Source organism: Oryzias latipes, chromosome 23 (genome assembly GCF_002234675.1).
Source record: "Oryzias latipes chromosome 23, ASM223467v1".
Classification (NCBI taxonomy): Eukaryota; Metazoa; Chordata; class Actinopteri; order Beloniformes; family Adrianichthyidae; genus Oryzias; species Oryzias latipes.
In genome coordinates this window covers 15,635,678-15,653,768 of record NC_019881.2, presented here as the reverse complement: position 1 = coordinate 15,653,768, position 18,091 = coordinate 15,635,678, and the positions used below count along the sequence as shown (strand labels likewise).

General features: G+C 41.4%; 2 protein-coding genes across 4 annotated transcripts; both read left to right on the top strand.

Moving 5' to 3' along the window:
- Window positions 1–383: 383 nt before the first annotated feature.
- On the top strand, window positions 384–3,887 carry LOC111946971. Its single transcript, XM_023952676.1, has one exon. It carries the CDS (start codon window positions 617–619, stop codon window positions 3,779–3,781), a length of 3,165 nt encoding a protein of 1,054 aa, XP_023808444.1. The 5' UTR covers window positions 384–616; the 3' UTR covers window positions 3,782–3,887.
- Window positions 3,888–6,477: 2,590 nt separating this feature from the next.
- On the top strand, window positions 6,478–7,834 carry LOC101166920. Of its 3 annotated transcripts, none has more exons than XR_002293061.2 (3): window positions 6,478–7,051; window positions 7,197–7,309; window positions 7,436–7,834. XR_002293061.2 is itself a non-coding variant. In XM_004083046.4 (3 exons), the coding sequence occupies exons 1-2, from the start codon at window positions 6,747–6,749 to the stop codon at window positions 7,255–7,257; spliced, it is 438 nt and encodes a 145-aa protein (XP_004083094.1). In that variant the 5' UTR covers window positions 6,478–6,746; the 3' UTR covers window positions 7,258–7,309; window positions 7,436–7,834. The 3 variants fall into 3 exon arrangements, 1 of the variants encoding a protein (XP_004083094.1); XM_004083046.4 differs by having other exon boundaries at window positions 6,478–7,123; XR_911117.3 differs by having other exon boundaries at window positions 6,485–6,740; window positions 6,830–7,309.
- The last annotated feature ends 10,257 nt before the right edge of the window (window positions 7,835–18,091 follow it).

Sequence of the window (18,091 nt, the reverse complement as noted above, 5' to 3'; positions counted from 1 at the left end):
AAAGTCCTCTGCCGTTTAGGTATCACAGGGGCGGCCAAAAAGAGGGCCATTCAATCTGTGTGCGAAGCCGCAGAGAAGGCCACGAGGTGGCTGTGGATGAAGAGGGCTGATCCGTGGTCTGCTGCTGGGACGCAAGTCGGGGTCTGATCAACCCCGGCTGGGTCGCCTGGGTGAGGGTGTATGATGTTGTGAGACCCGAAACACCCGATGACCTCAGGATACATCACTGAGGATGCGTCCCAGTGCATCCATGAGATGTTTCATGTACAAGTTTATGTTCTGGCGTAGCCAGTGACTCCTAGGAATAGACTAGTTGACAACCAAGAACAGTTTGGTGGACTACTGGAGAGACAGTTGACAGCTCGGAAAGACGGCACCCGGGACAGTATGGGTTAGCACCCCAGCCTGTGTCTTTCGTGAGAGAGAACCCAAACAAGCTACGGAAAGCCCTACAGAAAGATACCCCCAGGAGATCCCGAGAGGGGGGGAGGATGAGATCTCCATCCGGACGGACCTAAGGTTAAGAACTCATGCAAACGGACAAACGACAAACGTGATATGTATTTGCGGAAAGCTGTGCAAGAATCATCGAGGCCTAAAAATCCATCAGGCCAGAATGAAATGCTTGGAGCGGGAAAGTGAGGTGCAACGCACAGGTCTTGAACCTGGTGAGACGCAGGAGGAGCCCGGCCAGGAGGCAACCCACAGAGCCCAGTCCCTCCACGTACCAAAGCCTCCCAACCCCAGCAGAGTAGTTCTGCAGCAGCGGATTAAGTGGCCCCCAGCCAAAAAACTGAGTGAGTGGCGCCAGTTTGATGAGGATGTGTCCAACATCATCCAAGCCGCAGCCAAAGGAGATGCTGAGAGCCGACTCCAAACGATGACTACCATCATAGTTAGCTATGCTTCAGAGAGATTTGGCCACATAGAGAAAGGACAGACCAAGCATACCCCCTACACCAGGAACCGCAGGGCTACTAAGATACATCACCTGCGTCAGGAGCTGCGCACCCTCAAGAAACACCACAAGAAAGCTACTGAGGAGGAAAAACAATCATTATCAGAGCTGAAAAACATCCTGCGAAAGCAGCTGACGAGCCTACGCAGAGCTGAGTGGCACCGGAGACGGGGTAGAGAGAGAGCCAGGAAGCGTGCAGCCTTCATCGCCAATCCCTTCGGCTTCACAAAGAAACTGCTTGGGGACAAGCGCAGTGGTCAGCTTGAGTGCTCAACAGAGGAAGTGAACCAATTCCTCCAGGACACATTGAGTGATCCCCTGAGAGAGCAAGAACTGGAGCCCAACAAAGCTCTAATTAAGCCAGCCCCACCTACAATTGAGTTCAATCTGAAGGAGCCAAGCCTGAAGGAGGTTGAGGAGATCATCAAGGCAGCTCGCTCGGCATCTACCCCAGGCCCCAGTGGTGTACCTTACGTAGCATATAAACGCTGTCCACAACTTCTCAGACACCTGTGGAAGATCCTAAGGGTGATTTGGCGGAGAGGAAGAGTTCCTGACCAGTGGAGGTGGGCTGAGGGAGTGTGGATCCCCAAAGAGGAGAACTTGAAAAACATCAACCAGTTTCGAACCATTTCGTTGCTGAGTGTTGAAGGGAAGGTGTTTTTCAGCATCGTTTCACGCAGACTGACAGAGTTCCTCCTCAAAAATGACTACATCGACCCTTCGGTGCAGAAGGGGGGGATTCCTGGAGCACCCGGCTGCTTGGAGCATACTGGTGTAGTTACACAACTCATCAGAGAGGCACATGAGAACAAAGGTGACCTAGCTGTTTTGTGGTTGGACCTGGCCAATGCCTATGGATCAATTCCACACAAGCTGGTTGAGCTCGCCTTACACCTCCATCATGTTCCCAGTAAGATCAAGGACCTGATCGTGGATTATTACAATAACTTCAGGATGCGGGTCACTTCTGGTTCAGGAAAATCTGACTGGCATCGAATTGGGAAAGGAATAATCACAGGCTGTACCATCTCTGTTATCCTTTTCGCTCTTGCCATGAACATGGTGGTTAAGGCAGCTGAGGTGGAATGCAGAGGGCCCCTAACCAAGTCAGGTGTACGACAGCCCCCCATAAGAGCCTATATGGATGACCTTACCATCACAACGTCATCGGTCCCAGGGAGCAGGTGGATCTTAAAAGGTCTGGAGAAACTCATCACCTGGGCAAGGATGAGTTTTAAGCCTTCAAAGTCAAGGTCCATGGTGCTGAAGAGGGGGAAAGTGGTTGACAAGTTCCGGTTTTCCATCTCAGGGACGGCCATCCCGACCATCACTGAACAACCAGTTAAGAGTTTGGGGAAGTTTTTCGACTCAAGCCTAAAAGATGCTGCTGCCATCCAGAAGTCCAACAAAGAACTTGGAGTATGGCTCACTAAGGTAGACAAGTCTGGTCTGCCGGGTAGATTTAAAGCTTGGATCTATCAGCATTCCATCCTGCCTAGAGTCTTGTGGCCCTTGCTGGTCTATGCAGTCCCAATGACAACAGTAGAGTCCCTAGAAAAGAAGATCAGTGGCTTTCTTCGGAGGTGGCTGGGCCTTCCACGGTGTCTTACCAGCTCGGCGTTGTATGGGACAAGTAATGTCCTGCAATTGCCCTTCAGTGGCCTCACAGAAGAATTTATGGTGGTACGCACCAGGGAAGTCCTACATTATAGAGACTCCAGAGATGGCAAGGTGTCAGCAGCGGGCATTGAAGTGAGGACAGGAAGAAAATGGAAGGCTGGAAAAGCAGTGGAGGAGGCAGAGTCACGTCTGAGACAAAAGGCACTGGTGGGCACCGTGGCAACAGGCAGAGCGGGCTTGGGCTACCTCCCAAAGACTGTGGTCAGCCAGGCCCATGGCAAGGAAAGACACCGTCTACTCCAAGAAGAGGTCAGAGCAGGTGTGGAGGAAGAGCGAGCGAGCAGGTTGACGGGTCTTCGGCAGCAGGGAGCATGGACTAGGTGGGAGAGTACACTGCAGCGCAGGATTAGCTGGGCAGACATCTTGCAGGCAGACTTCCATCGGGTCCGTTTCCTGGTACAAGCTGTCTATGATGTCCTGCCAAGCCCAGCAAACCTCCATGTCTGGGGAAAGAGTGAAATGCCATCCTGCCTCCTTTGCTCTGGGAGGGGCTCATTAGAACATCTCCTTAGCAGCTGCCCAAGGGCTCTGGCTGATGGTCGCTACCGCTGGCGCCATGACCAGGTGCTTAAAGCACTTGCTGAGAGTTTAGCCTCAGCCATAAAAGCCAGCAAAAACCAGCGCGCTCCAAAGAAGGCAGTACCCTTCATCAAAGCTGGGGAAAAACCTCATGTGCGAAAACAATTACCGACAAGCCTTCTCCACAGAGCCTTGGACTGGCAGCTGCAGGTTGACCTAGAAAAACAGCTAAGGTTCCCTCAGCACATTGTGAGAACAAATCTCCGCCCAGATATGTTATTAATCTCGGAGACTTCAAAACATCTGATCATGCTGGAACTCACGGTGCCCTGGGAAGAGCGTATGGAGGAAGCAAACGAGAGGAAACGCTCTAAGTACCAGGAACTGGTTGAGGGGTGCAGGGAAAGAGGCTGGAAAACATTCTATGAGCCTGTAGAAGTTGGCTGTAGAGGCTTTGCGGGACGTTCCCTTTGTAAAGTCCTCTGCCGTTTAGGTATCACAGGGGCGGCCAAAAAGAGGGCCATTCAATCTGTGTGCGAAGCCGCAGAGAAGGCCACGAGGTGGCTGTGGATGAAGAGGGCTGATCCGTGGTCTGCTGCTGGGACGCAAGTCGGGGTCTGATCAACCCCGGCTGGGTCGCCTGGGTGAGGGTGTATGATGTTGTGAGACCCGAAACACCCGATGACCTCAGGATACATCACTGAGGATGCGTCCCAGTGCATCCATGAGATGTTTCATGTACAAGAAAGTTAAGAGTGTATTTTTGGGCCTTCGATGTCATTATCATCAATTCATTAATATAAAAGTTATCCATGTAAAAATATATACATGCGTTCCACAAAAACCTGAGCAGAACTTCTTCAACTGTAGTTTTCTAAACAATCAAGCTGTCAAATAGACCTTTAAAAATAAGTCATTTTTTTTGTACTGCATGTTCCTAAAACTGACTCCCTCATTGACCTAAAAATGTTTTTTTCTTGTTTCCCAATTCTCAGGAAAAGGTAAGTGAAATATTTACAGCTCTGATAATGTTAACGTGATATTTTAGGGAGGATTTTTTTAATTCAGTTCTATGTGAAAAACACCCAGGCAGTCCTTTAAGTTTCTGTTTCAGCAGGAACGGATGTGTGGGAGTCAGACTTTTACCACACTCTGGTAAGAGGTATTTAGTATCACTAAAGTTAAAAAGAGACTTTTTCACTATGAGTCTAGATGTTTAATTCTTTGTTTCCCTATGATGGACTGGCAGCCATTTGAGAAAACATCACATTCTGCAAAAAAAAAATATTTATATATATATATATATATATATATATATATATATATATATATATATATATATATATATATATATATATATATATATATATTAAGTGTTTTTATTTAAGCTTCTGCTACAGTAAATGCTTTAAAGTCAAGTAAAAGTTATAGTTTCTAATATTCTAATAAGACATATATATAAAGCTATAATTCTGTTGGAAATCTTGAATCTGAAAAGATACCTCTTAAACTGTTATTCTTGCAACTTTTGCAATTTGCCTTTTACAATCTGAAACTTTTCAGAACTAAAACTACATCTACATTTTTGATGCATGTATTCCTCATTTATCCTTTGTGCTATCTTAGATGACCCCACCTTTACATTGACGTGTTCTCCCTACCATGACAAAGGTGGATAAAGGTGGTAAGATTTCATGTAATCCACGGACACCTGTGAAGATCACAAATCATTGAAGAAAAAGGGTTCAGCGCACTGCCTATCTATGCCTAGGATAGCACAAGGGTTACAGTAAGTATCACAAATGAGGGATACATGCAGACTCATTTATGATAAGTATTTTGTCATTGTTTTGTCACTTTAACCTAAAGTTAAAGTGTTTAAAGGAAAAACAGTGATTGAAAGTGGTGCTATTATCTCTTCAAAGACAACATGCAGGCCAACATGCTGAAAGAGGGATGTTCAGAGACACTCAGAAACCATGAGGGTCCTTCTGTGAAAGAGACACCAACAAGAGAGAATCTGTACTGGTAACATAAGAAGAGCCCTATCATCTGAACGCTGCCCTCTTCAGAAACAATCTATGCTTCTGTGGAAGGTCATGAGGGCAGAACGAGTGTAAGAGTGCGCCATCTAGTGGCAAAGAGGCAAAGTACTTAAATTAATCTGTGTCCGTGTTTTTTTTTTTTTTTTTTTTTTTTTTTTTATTTGATTTGTTTATTTCAAGCGTTAATTGTAGACAATACAAGAAAAACACACACATTTATCAAACTCAATTCAGAAATGATGAAATGCGTCGATGAAAAAACACAAACAAAGACACACTTAAGTCACATTTTCTTAATTAAATATGGTGATCATTTACTAATGTCATGTAGAGCATGATTTATTGCTTAAAAATGAGCGGGAAGAAGAGACTTTATATAATCCAATCCCTACTGAGTTCATTAATTTTATAGTTTTACATAGTTTTTGTAATCCGGTTCTGATCAGATCGAGTTTTATTTTGTCTTGTGTTTTCCCATCATGCTGGCCTTGGATTTTACCCTGCACAGACTTATTTAGGATCATTTAAACCCAATGGACAGAATGTGTACCTTTTTGTAAACTTTCACCTGAAACGGATACTCTTTTAGTTGTATTTATTTATTTTGTTATTTATCTGGCCTTGCCCCCTTTCTCAATCTTTTGGGCAGATATTTTTTAAATTCCTTTTGTTTGTGAAATCTCCTTTTCTGTGCCTGAGTATTGTTTGGCTTCCATCAACGTAAGAATATGCCATTTGAATTTTTTGAATAAACTTACTCCTACTCCTTGCAACTTCTTTATATTCACAAGTGTATTTTATACTAAAAAAATTATTTTCTTTTTTTCTGTTTCTTGGTTTATGTCAGAGAATATTTTGAATTATTTATCTTTTAAGAAAACCAAAAATCTTTCAAATGTTCTGAAATTTCTTCCTAACATAAAATTGTTGAACATTTTATATTTGTAATGTTTTTTCAAATATTGTATACATTTATACTCTGTACTTTTATTTAATCAATCCTACCCCACTTACTCTTTTATTGTTTTTTTTTCCCCTGTTTATATGTTTCTATTAATGTACAGCGCAATTTGATATTTTATATTGTAGCTGACATTTTAAATAAAGTATTTGGGGGTGAAATTATCATCCCGGCCTTTTGTTATTTTACTCTCAGTTTGGCTCTTTTTTATTCTCACTCCACAACGCTAGGGGGCAGTAAGAACAGTATTACACTCACAATGATTCCACCTTGAAACAAAGAATTGTGGGTATTTTTTGGGTGGTTCAAAGACGTGAGTGGTACGTTGAACGACATATTTTCTGTGGCGATAGTCGAAGGCAGGTCGTCGTGCTTTTACGGCGTACTTCTTTGTTTTTGGAGACTTTTAGTCGATTTATTGTTTTTTTTTTAAAAGGTAGTAGTAGTTGTTTCCTTTTTTACAAAAGTGGAAGATTCTGTTTTTTTGCTTCTGATCAATATTTTTTTTACCGAACAACGAAGTTTGTCGAGTCATCTCGGGATACTTTTCTCGTCAGATTTCCGACGAAAACTGGTGGGCATGTGCAGAAAAAACATGGAAACATCAACAACTATCAAGACCGACTTTCTTCAATCTACTAAACACGAGTGTAAACTTTTCAGTTTATACACGAAGGACAACGAGGCCTTCAAGCCCCAGCGCCTCCCAAGTAAGGCGGCCATTCGGAGACAGCGACGCAGAGACTTGAAGCGGGCCCAGCTTGCTGAACTCGCCGGATTTTTCCTGCTCAAAAACAAGACGGGCAAGTGTACGAGACTATCCGGCTATCTTCCCAGCGGCGCCATGGCCCCCGCTAACACCACGCAGTATCTGATGAGCAACGTGTACGAAGACATGCAGTTGGACCGTCCAATGGACGTTGTTCCGCCTGTTTTACACAAAACCAACGCTCTCAAGTACAGCGACTGCTTGTCTCCTCACAGCATGGAGTCAGACTCGGATTTCGATGACTGTCTTGCGTTTCAACAGAGGAACTTCGAGGAAGCTTTCGACCTCGTCTAGAAACTGGAATCTGGTCTACGTGGCCTAGTGAAACAGCGCTCGTCTCTACAGTAGTTACGTCACGAGGACATGTGCTAAAGGTGTGGAGAAATAACTATGAAAGTACTGACAAAGTGTGTCATGTGTGTTGTGACATGTTTTGTAGCCCAGGTCATGCACTTTAAGCCTGAAATGTGTGATTCATGGTTGGGCTCTTTGTCTCACAGCGGCGCTTTGGACGCTTCCCATCCACTAGGGGGCGCTCTGTCGCTGCGTGGCGTCACTCACAGGAATCAGCGGCACGCCACTCGAGTTGTGGGTCCCGCCCGAGGGTTATGGGCTCAAGGTAAACCGAGGCAGGTATTTTGGGGTTGCTGCATAATCACTGATGGAATTCGGTGATGATGTGAACCACTGCCGCAGGTAAAGGTTCTTTCCGCAGTTACTGTTGTCTGAGCGTTTTCCAGGTCGCCCCTGCCGGCTGAGAGAGGGATTACAGAGCAACGTTGCCTGACTCTTTGTGACGTCGCCTACTTTCCTAAAGCTGGACTGGAGGTTGTGACATCGACATATTTAATTAAATGTAAATAAAAATAATCTGTACAATAAAAGCTTTTAAACTTGTATTTGAAACTGTTCAATGAGTCTTTCATACACACAATGATACATAGGGCGACATTTATTCAGTCCAGTTTAAATCATACTGAATCAGATTGCAGTTATTTTTGAACTTTTCCTTAACTCGTATTAGAATTTTTATTCACTTTCTATTGAGTAATCACTGAATGTGCAGACATTGTTCTGCACTGTATGTTGCATACTATTTTTTTCATAAAAAATTTGTTTTAAATTTCATTTAACATAAGGCAGTATTGCACTATGGCTTTAAGGTAAAAGATTGTGCAACAGCTTTTTTTTAAATATAAAGTCCAATGTTTGAGGGATTTGCTACCTGAGCCTCCAAAGCCACACGTGGAACTTCTATCCATTATTTCTGTTTTTAAAAAGGAAAATCACTTTAGATGAACAATGGGTAATTTAGTTTTGTCATTTAAATTACTTACAATATCCCAAGTGGTATATTGTCCCATTCTTGTGTTATGTTTTTTATGCAATTCTATAATATTAACCATTGTGCTACCTTAGATGACCCCACCCTTACATTGACGTGTTATCCCTACAATGATAAAGGTGGAAACATTTCATGTAATCCATGGACACCAGTGAGGAAAAAGATTCAGCGCACTGTCTAGTGGGTCTAGATGACCCAACTCCCAATGTTAAAGTGCCTGGGATAGCACAAGGGTGTACATTAGTAAGAAAGTAAAAGAAGGAAGGTGCACCACAGTCATGATAGAAAATGCCATGTTTTGCTCGTCAAATGAGATAGAGGGTCATATTTGACACAGGGTGGGCTTTAGTTTCTTAGGAAGTTTAATTACCTGCTGGCAGAAGTAAAGCGAGGAAAACAAGGGAGTTGGACGACAGTGCTGTTAGCTGATTTTTGGAAAGGTGGTTTTATGTGTTATAAAGATTCTTTTCATTTGAATGCGTGGTCCATTTATAGATAATCTGGAATTAATTTTAAACTCATAATTCCCAAATATCTTCTGGTAATTAAGATAGTATGTGGTTTCAATGGTATATTAGGTATACATTAGGTATATTTAAATGTCACTAAAACTAACTACAGATAATCCATTTGTCATCATGTATTAAAGATGATATAAAAGAAGTAACGATTAAATAGATTTAATTAGGATTTCATTAGAAATGTTACAAAACCGTGGGCTGCAGTTCTAACATCAACCACGTGGGGGCAGCAGAAGACCATTCAAAGTCATTGGTGAGTTACGCAAGTCACTTAAAATTGATGCCAGAGGAAGAGGTGTTGATTATTGCTGGTCCACTTTTAGGCTACGTCACATGGCGTTTGTTTCATGAAGGGCCACATTGCAGCACATGTTTCAAAAGAGCAGTGGACCGTCCCAAACAAACAGTCCAAGTTGCTCGCTGGCCAAGTAAATTGGATCAAACTCTTTGATAGTGGAGGAAAAAAAAACAAGGCCTGTTTGGATTGTTGTGACTTACTTTATGCTGTTAAGTTAATCTCAATCAGATAAAAAAAAACGGTTTTAATGGGGAAACTATTCTGGTTCCCTTTGAAGAGGTTTCAGAATAGCACACAAAAGTTCCTTGTCTTTTTAAGGAAGAAAGGCCATCTGGAACAGAGTTTTGGTGCAGTTATCTGTCTGATGCAGAAGCTGATAGCTCTGAGAAATGGCCAGAGTTGCTGAGGAGTGACGCACCGACTGAGGCCCTGGGTTCAGGAGCTGTCAGTGTAGAAAGCTGGTTCTGTGGTCCGCCTGCCTACTGTGATAGTCAGCAATTACACCTGAAGGTGCTCTGTGTGTGAGCAGAGACTGCTGCTGCTATCGATCCACCTGTGATTGGCAGAGTTCTAAACCTCTGTCAGTATTAGCTGTGTGCGCATCCTGATAGTTTTATACATTCAAAAACCATGTTCACAATCAAAGATCTTGTGTGTCCCATTAGAAAGGGCAAAAAAAGGAACCTTTTCAGAGATTTGTGTGATTTAGTCTTTTCTTCCAGTAAGGGTCATTTTCAGCCATCATTTATCCCCACTTTGGCAGATGTAGTCACTCCAGGGAGGAAGTTTGGGTTCTTGGCTTCCCTTAAAGATAAGGGCAACTTTCTCGGAGCTGGACATTGGCTCTGACAGGGCTTTGGACACTTCTCCTTTTAATTGGAGGTGTTGCAAACTCTTGTGCACGTGAGTGTGTTTGTGATTTGAGTTTAAACCCTACTTAGAGTGTGAAAATGCTTCACGGATCAATGTCATTTCTGCAGCATGTGGGGAGGGAATTAGGAGGTAATCCCCATGCATTAGACCGTCTCTGCACCCCACAAGAAGGCAGCGGTGACACTGATGAGAATCTGCTTTTTGCTGACGTGTGGTTTGGTGAGAAGTTCAGGATGCACTTAGAAAGAAATCAAGGGAAATCAGATTACGAAATGTACTTATTGGAAAGACAAGGGAAGAGTGTTCACTGAAACTCCTCTGAGAAGGAATTCCGGTTAAGACCCTTTGCAGAAAGAAGGAATTTAACTATAAACCTAAATAGTTTTTCTAACAGGAATTCGGGGGTGTTCAGCAGGTGAAGGTGCATAGTTGGCCTGATGAATGATTTGCATTAAGAGGCAATCTCTTGTAAACAATGGCTCATCTCCTTGGCTTAAGAGCCTTCATTTCAATATTTTAAACTCTAGAAAGCAGGTCCTGAAGGAAAAGAATGGCGGCTGCTATTAGATTCAACAGCTCAAGCTGTTATGAAGCTATTTTAATTACTGCAAAAAGCTCCCTAAAGAGGGACTGGAAGCCAGCTGAGTGGCTCAGATCTCTCTCCTTCTGCAGTAGGCAGCATCGCAGGGTCCAAGATCAAGTGGTTAACCCGCAAAGGATATGAAACGTTTGAATCGTTTAACGCAAGAAAGTTCAGTACAAGCAGGAGCCTGGAATTTGTCAGTATGCCAAAGATTAAAAACCCCTCTGAATATGAGAAAACTCAGAAAAATCGTTTTGTTCTTTCCACAAACATGTAATTCAGTGCTTTCAGTTAACTGGACTTAAAAAGGAAACAAACAAATGTCCAAATCAGACCAAGAAATAGTAAAAACGGTAACCCCTATGTACCCATATCATGTTGATACACGCATTTCTGAGACCCCCTATCTCATTAACATGATCTACGTTTTCCTTAAAAACTCATTGTATCTAACTTGGTCCATGTTTTGCCTGCTCTGTAATTCATCATCATTCCACCAGGGGCAGTAGAAGCACTTTTCTTGCTTGTTTCAAAATGGCTGCCTCTGTAAAACTTCAAAAACACTTGGCGGCAGAAAGTTTTGCTAATTTTCAAAACTTTATGGAGAAATTACTAATTTATTGTGATTTGCTTTATTAAATGACTACGGTTACAGCAGAAATGCGTGTATCAAATTGGAAACAGTGAGTAAATAATGTGCTTTTTAATTTTAAGAAAAAATGAATATTCTGTCAATTCTTTGGGCTGAACAGCTTGAACATTTATTAGTTTCTTTAAAAAGGCAAAGATCTGAGCTTTATCATTTTCTTTGCTGAAAAAGGACAGGAAAAAACCAAGATGGTCGCAGCAACTTGCTGACAGCCAGTGTGGCCATGCAGTAAAAAGCACATTTTCATAATAATACTCTCAATAGCGCTTTAACTACTAGTGTGGTAAGTATTGTGCACAGACATATTTTCTTTTTTTTCCACTCAAAATGTGTTGGCTTAGTATTCATCTGGAATCAAGGACGTAACTGGTCGGAACAGTGATGTTTGTCTTTCAGCCTCTTTGCTCTTAAAGACCCTCTCTGATGGACATTATGTTTTTGACATCAAAAATGAACCTGTTTGAACTGGTTATTTATATAAAAGAAACCTGTCCACAACCTCAAGCAGTCACACTCCAAACTCCACTAAAAAAATTGTTGACCTGTGGGAGAAATTATTAGAAAATAAAAGACACACAAGACCACTGATAACCTCCCTCCATCTGGGGTTCCCTGCAAGAAATCTCACGTCGATCACAACAACGGTGAATCCCAGAACATTGCAATTGCATTTCTGAGTATTTCTTTATTGAAAGTGTTGTAAACCAGGAGCAGATGAAAAAAAACATTGTTTTTAATAGCTTTTAGTTGTGACGTAGAGGTCACAAACAGCAAGCCACAAGCTTCTTGTTCTGCTCCATTGCATCCACTTGCAGACAAATAGATCTATGGACGTCTTTGTTTTCCCAGTCCTAGCTGGCATTTGGCTCAAAAATGTACTGCTGGATAGCTTCGATATTGTTAACCATTTTTGTTGCAGCCATAATGTTAGGTTGGGTTTGTGAGGGGCCGTAAAGCTAGCAGGAGATAGTGTATACAAATGGGTGATGGGATGTGGAGGCAGGCTAAAGGCCCGTACACACCGGGACGAATATTCGCCAGGCGTTATACGCCAGCGTTTTTCACCACGTTTTTTGTGTTCACACCCAGGCGATTTTCACTGACGATGAGCCGAGCGAACATGCAATTTCATTCCCTGACATTAGATGGCGCTTAATGTACAACAGAAATACTCCTGTACACAAGGTGGCGCTGCGCAACTTTACGCTTCTTAAAGTCGCTTTTCACTCAGAAGAAGAGAGCAAGTATTTACACGCTTGTCAGAATCATAAAAAGAAAACATGGATATTTCAAGCACCAGTTGCTCCAACTGGTGCTTGGTTCGGGGATATTTTAGAATGTCCGTCATTATTTCTTCGCGGCTGTGTAGATGCAACTCGGCGTCTATCTTCTTCGCTGGTATGTGTGCTCAGCAAGGCAGTTTTGTGTTTGAGCGCCCCCAAGTTGTGTTTTATTGTAACTTCAGAGGCTCCAGACTCGTGTGCAAAAGCGCCGTTCTCATTGGTTGAATAGATTTCGACGCGACGCGTCAAAAAAAAAAAAAAAAAACGAACCCGAGGCGTTTTTTAAAAAGTGACGCTTTGACGCGTGGTGTTTTTTCGCGTCGGTGTGCACACTCACATTGGTGCCCTTTGTTTAGTCACGAGGCGTTAAACGTCGGCGAAAATCGCCAGCGAAATTCGTCCCTGTGTAAACAGGCCTTAACTCCTCCACAACTCAAAGGCAAATTTCTAATGAACTCCTGTTGGTCGGCAGAATCTATGTGTTAGGAAATGACACAGGTTTTTAGATCTTGGGTAAAAATGGCATAATCATAGTTGTAGATTTGTGGAGACAAAGTTTGGATGCATATTTTTGAATTGCGTGCTTAAACATTTACCTCTGCAGCTCTGTGAGTCTGTCCGGCAACAAATCTCTGCTTTTATGTCTTCATCTCCCAAGAGGTAACATAAGACACTGAGACCCACTTTCTGCTGTCAATTAGAGTTTTAAATGCTGGCCTGAAAAGACCTGGAAAAAAATGTCCACATTCAGAGTGAAAGACACTCAGCACAGAAGTATAGACAGGAAAAAAATAGGGCAGGGAGAAGGGGGCACTGGCGTTACCCTGCACACCCTTTGGGAGTTAACCCCTTTGCAATACTGGCTCATTAGTCAAAAGAGTCTGAGGCGAGGAACTGCAGGATGTTTGTGCCACGTTTATTTCTGTCCTGGGCTTCCAGCCTTTCATTTCTCTGTGGAGACAGAGCAGGGAGGACATTAACGGCGGTTGACCCAACAGTATCAGGGAAATAGGCAGGTAGAGCGTGTGTGTGTGACACAGACGGCGTGTCCAGGGGGGGATTTTTGCCGCATGCACTGAGCGAACTCTAACCATGTCAAGGACACAAACAGACAAACCTGGTGAAGCCAGAGTGAGAGGCGACCTGTTTCAATCATGGCGCAAGCACACGCAGTCCAGAGTTAAGCTTGCACATTACTCTCAAAGGTAAATAAGCTTTCGCTGTTTGCTGCACAAGCTCAGCTTTTTGGGGGTAAATATTAAGCTGCTTTTGTAGATACAGAGCACAGTTCAGAGGAGGGAGGAAAACATGAAGCAGGATTCACAACTCTTCCAATATAATTTTTTTTTCCATGCTGTGGCACATATGATCAGTCCCGTGTTAAATTTGGATTACAGCAATTGCCAAGTGTGACTCATCTGTCACCACACCCACTCTCACACACAGTCAGGCTCATTCAACTGTACTTTTACATCTGCTCTGCCTGAGCATTAAGCCTTGGATTTCATATGCATATATATTTTTCTATATCTGGTCATCTGAGGTTGCATTTCCCTATAAATAATGCTTCACCCATAATGAGATATGTGTTTGTTTAAAGGGGAAAGGTTTATGGATATGTAAACATCACTGTGACATTTTCATCATATCAAGAGGTCTACTTTTTTGCGTGAAATTGGGAAGCCACTTAACCTGTAAACAAATATTCTTGGATGGACCTCACCCTCAAGGGACAGTGTGACCTACACTAGGCTTGCAAAATGTTGGCACAATCTAGAACGCAACATGTGTCTGCGTAAAACTCCTCATTATTTAGACCACACAGATGAAAATTTTATGTTTTTTATTTAAATAGAATTTCCAGTTAATTAATAATAACAAATCCCACCCTACAGTGCAGTATGAGGACTCACTGGTTGCATGTTTGGATCACGATGTCTTGCAGCTGTGCTTATTAATTTTTATATAACACAATCCGCCGTCCTTGAGGACAGAGCTGAGTATTCAGCCTGTGATAAAAATATTCCCATCATTCTGCGCTCTGGAGGAGTAGGGTTTCTCAATGTATCGTTTTAATTAGTTTGACCAGTGAAGAGATCAGTGACAGCGCTCAGTGAGCCTCTGTGTTCCTGTCACTGCAGAGGCAGGGACAGCTGGCTCTTTGTCAGATATTGTCGATGGCAGCACAACGTAAACAACAGATGGTTGAGTTAGCACCTGAGCAGCACGTCAACTTCAACTATTCAGCGTTCAGGCCTCCATTTACACACTGTCTGGTCTATATTTGAGACAGAAAGGGGTTTTTTATGGATGAAGAATAGTCACCTCTGTGCCTCCAGCTTTATAGCTGCTGAACAACAACATCTTAACAAGCGTTTGATTCCTAACTAAAGGCTTGATGCTTCTGAAAGTGGTCATAGAGTAAAATATTGGCTAAATGTCATTAATTTTGAGACATGGAGAAGCTCTTTCACAATAAAAGCCCAAATGTTTTTTTTTCTCTTTCTATTTTTAAATTAATATTTCAAAATTACGAACACGGTAAAATGGCTCAGTGCAAGTCAAGGTCCAACCCGGAGAAACAAAAGACCTTTATATAAAAAAGAAGAAATAAAGCATAAAAAGAAAAAAAATATCACCAGATCCATGACTTTTAAGGTATTTTTTTCAATTTGTTGAAAAGCCCTAAAACACTTTCATTTTTTTATACTATGAAACCATTTTGTTTATTTTCTTTTTTGGTTTTTGAAGAAAAAAGTTATATAATGAAGCATTGTCACTGCTTTTTTCCAAAATATCTGACTTTTTTAAAGCTTTACAAACACTTGTAGCAATTTTACTGTCTCTATATTTCATAATAGATCAGGAATTGAAAGATGGTTGGAATTTTTGGAGTGTCATTTTTATTTAGATTTAATGTTGTACAACTGCTGATTTACTTTTGATTCTAAAGTGTTATGACACTGACATTTTCCCAATAAATACAATAAATGAAATTCCCCACAAATACCTCTCTATACATCCTGATGTTTACGAAGTTTTAGTTTTACTTCATATAAAAAAAAAAACTTTGATGATTTCTTTCCCAAATAACAGTAATAATCTTAATTTAAACCACTGATTTGTTGGGATTAAATCTGAAATATAAATTTAACCTGAATAAAACAACAATGTGTCTGTCTGTTTAACTTTTATTTTCTAAATTAGTAGGGTTCAGTAACTATTGTTAGTTTGACACATAACTGAAAGAAAGGAAGAGTTAAAAAGGGAAGGAAGAAAAATAAGCGAGTCCAGTTCCAATTAAAAAAAGAAACACCAGCCCCTAAATGATAAATATTTCAGAAAACAGTTTAACAAGACCAACTATAGAACTGGTTTAACATTCTAAACAAAGATCATGATACTATTTCAGAGCAAAACAGAGAGTTACGGCTAATCTAATATGTATATGCAACAGTAGAGCAGCTTACTTTCAAAAATATAATTCAGTTAAGAAAATGTGGAGGATTTGATTGTATTGTACAATGAAAATCCAGTACAATGTATTTTATAAAGTTTCATGAATCTACATGACAATAAAAAAATATTTTTATATTATATTATATATTATATTTTATATTTCTAGAAAAGGTTAATATAGATTGTTAATTTAGATACACAAATAAGTTTGTGTATTTAAAGTCATGCTCTGACACATATTGATCCGTATCTGTTTTTCTGGTAATAATTACCTGGACAAGGCACAAGGTTGCAATGTAAAACCATGGTAGACCACTTTTCTGGTTGAAAAGTGTTAAAAAAATAAAAAGCGTACTAAAATGTCATATTTGGGTTAGCTTTGCAGCATGTGAACCGGAATACTTCCCTTTAAAATATGACTTACATTTCTGATTCATATTTGTAAATTATAAAAACAAATATTCAGGAAGCATAACAATAATACTTAATAAAATATTTTAAGTAGCTTGAAGTAATCACAGAAAGTGTAATCTAAGATTTAAAAAAAAACAACAACGCCAAATCAAATGTTTCTTTTTGCTGTGATCTGTTCCACGTACAAGCCCTTGTAATGGCAACACTTGTTTTCGAAGGGATTTAGACTGATGCCTCCTGCCAGCACCCGTGTTTTTCTTTGTTTTTGGCTGCTCACAAAGTAGGTGTAATAAGCTTGGGTCAATACAGAGCTGTGAGTTTTGGCAGCAGCTAAATAAGATGGAAACGGATCAATATGATGAGGGCCATGGATAATACATGCCCCCCCCCCCCACACACACACACACACACACACACTACAGCCTCAGCCCTCACCTGCAGCAGCCCCAGCCCTCTTGTCAGCTTTTCATCACCCCCGTCGTGCGTGCTCGCTACACAGAGGCGCAATCATCGAGACGCCACGGCCGACTCACCCATCATTCTGTCACTGGCAATCACTCTGTCCACTGTAATTTTAAATGTGTCACATGCACAAATGCATCCAGAGAAATCACTTGGACCAATCTGTAAATGTGCGCAACACCCTGACCAAGCACATGCGAATGCATTGATACAATAAGATGCAAGGCTTCAGGACAACATGTGTGGAATTGATCAAGCTTGTTTTGCTTCCTAAGTGCCAAAGAAAAACAGGGAAGAGAAATGATTTGAGTAAATCCTCAGCAGCATAGGATGACTCACACTGTCTTGCCTCCTCAGGAGGATGCATGCCGAAAAGAAATGGGAATGTGACAAAAAGGAAGCATGCAACCCATTCCCGTCCATTACGTGTGTAAAAAAAGGCCTTTATTACCCAAAGAAATTCTGCCATAGAGTTGTTCTATTCTGAGTCTAACAGCATGACATGCTCATGAGGCAGTGTACACACGAGGTCTCTCTGGTACATTCGTCCCTCCAGTGTTCTTGCTGTCAAACACCACGCTCTGTGCATGGATATAAATTTGTTCCATTATAACCAGAGACTTTTTTTCATTTTCAGAGCCCTCCCAGAAGAAATGTGTCATCATGTCAATGGCGATCTGCCTTGTAGTCAGTCATGTACGCCACTGCAGCTTTAACGGTCTGCTTTGGCAAATTCAGAATTGCGTCGAGTTTCTGCAGCATTGTAAGCCCACAGGAGCGGGATAATGACGAGGAAGAATCAACAGCAGTTATTGACACAAAAGAAACAATTCACCGCTTTTAACACACACGTCTGCAAGCAGCATTGCAAAAATATAAACACAAAAGTTATAAATATAACAACATTTTGGTCATAAAAACAATCTTTTCAGTCTGGACAATCAGTGTTTTAGAAAAAAAAGGAAATCATTCATGTAAGGTATAATTCTAGTAACTGTAAGACGCCTCATTAAGGCTTCAATGCAGTTGCTTCTTATGTCATTTTGATTTTAATTAACATGTAAAGTTCCTCCAATTTGAACGGTAATTAATTTTCCAAATCATTTAATGAAGAGCGGTCCCGGGAGAATAGTAGTTATTACAGCCACAGCTTGATATAAAGATTCTGAAAAAACTGAATTAGGGAAATATTTGGTTCTATTGATAAAAGTCCCTGCTGATTAAAAACGGTTGATAGCTCATCATTTTATCAGGAACTTAAGCTTTTTA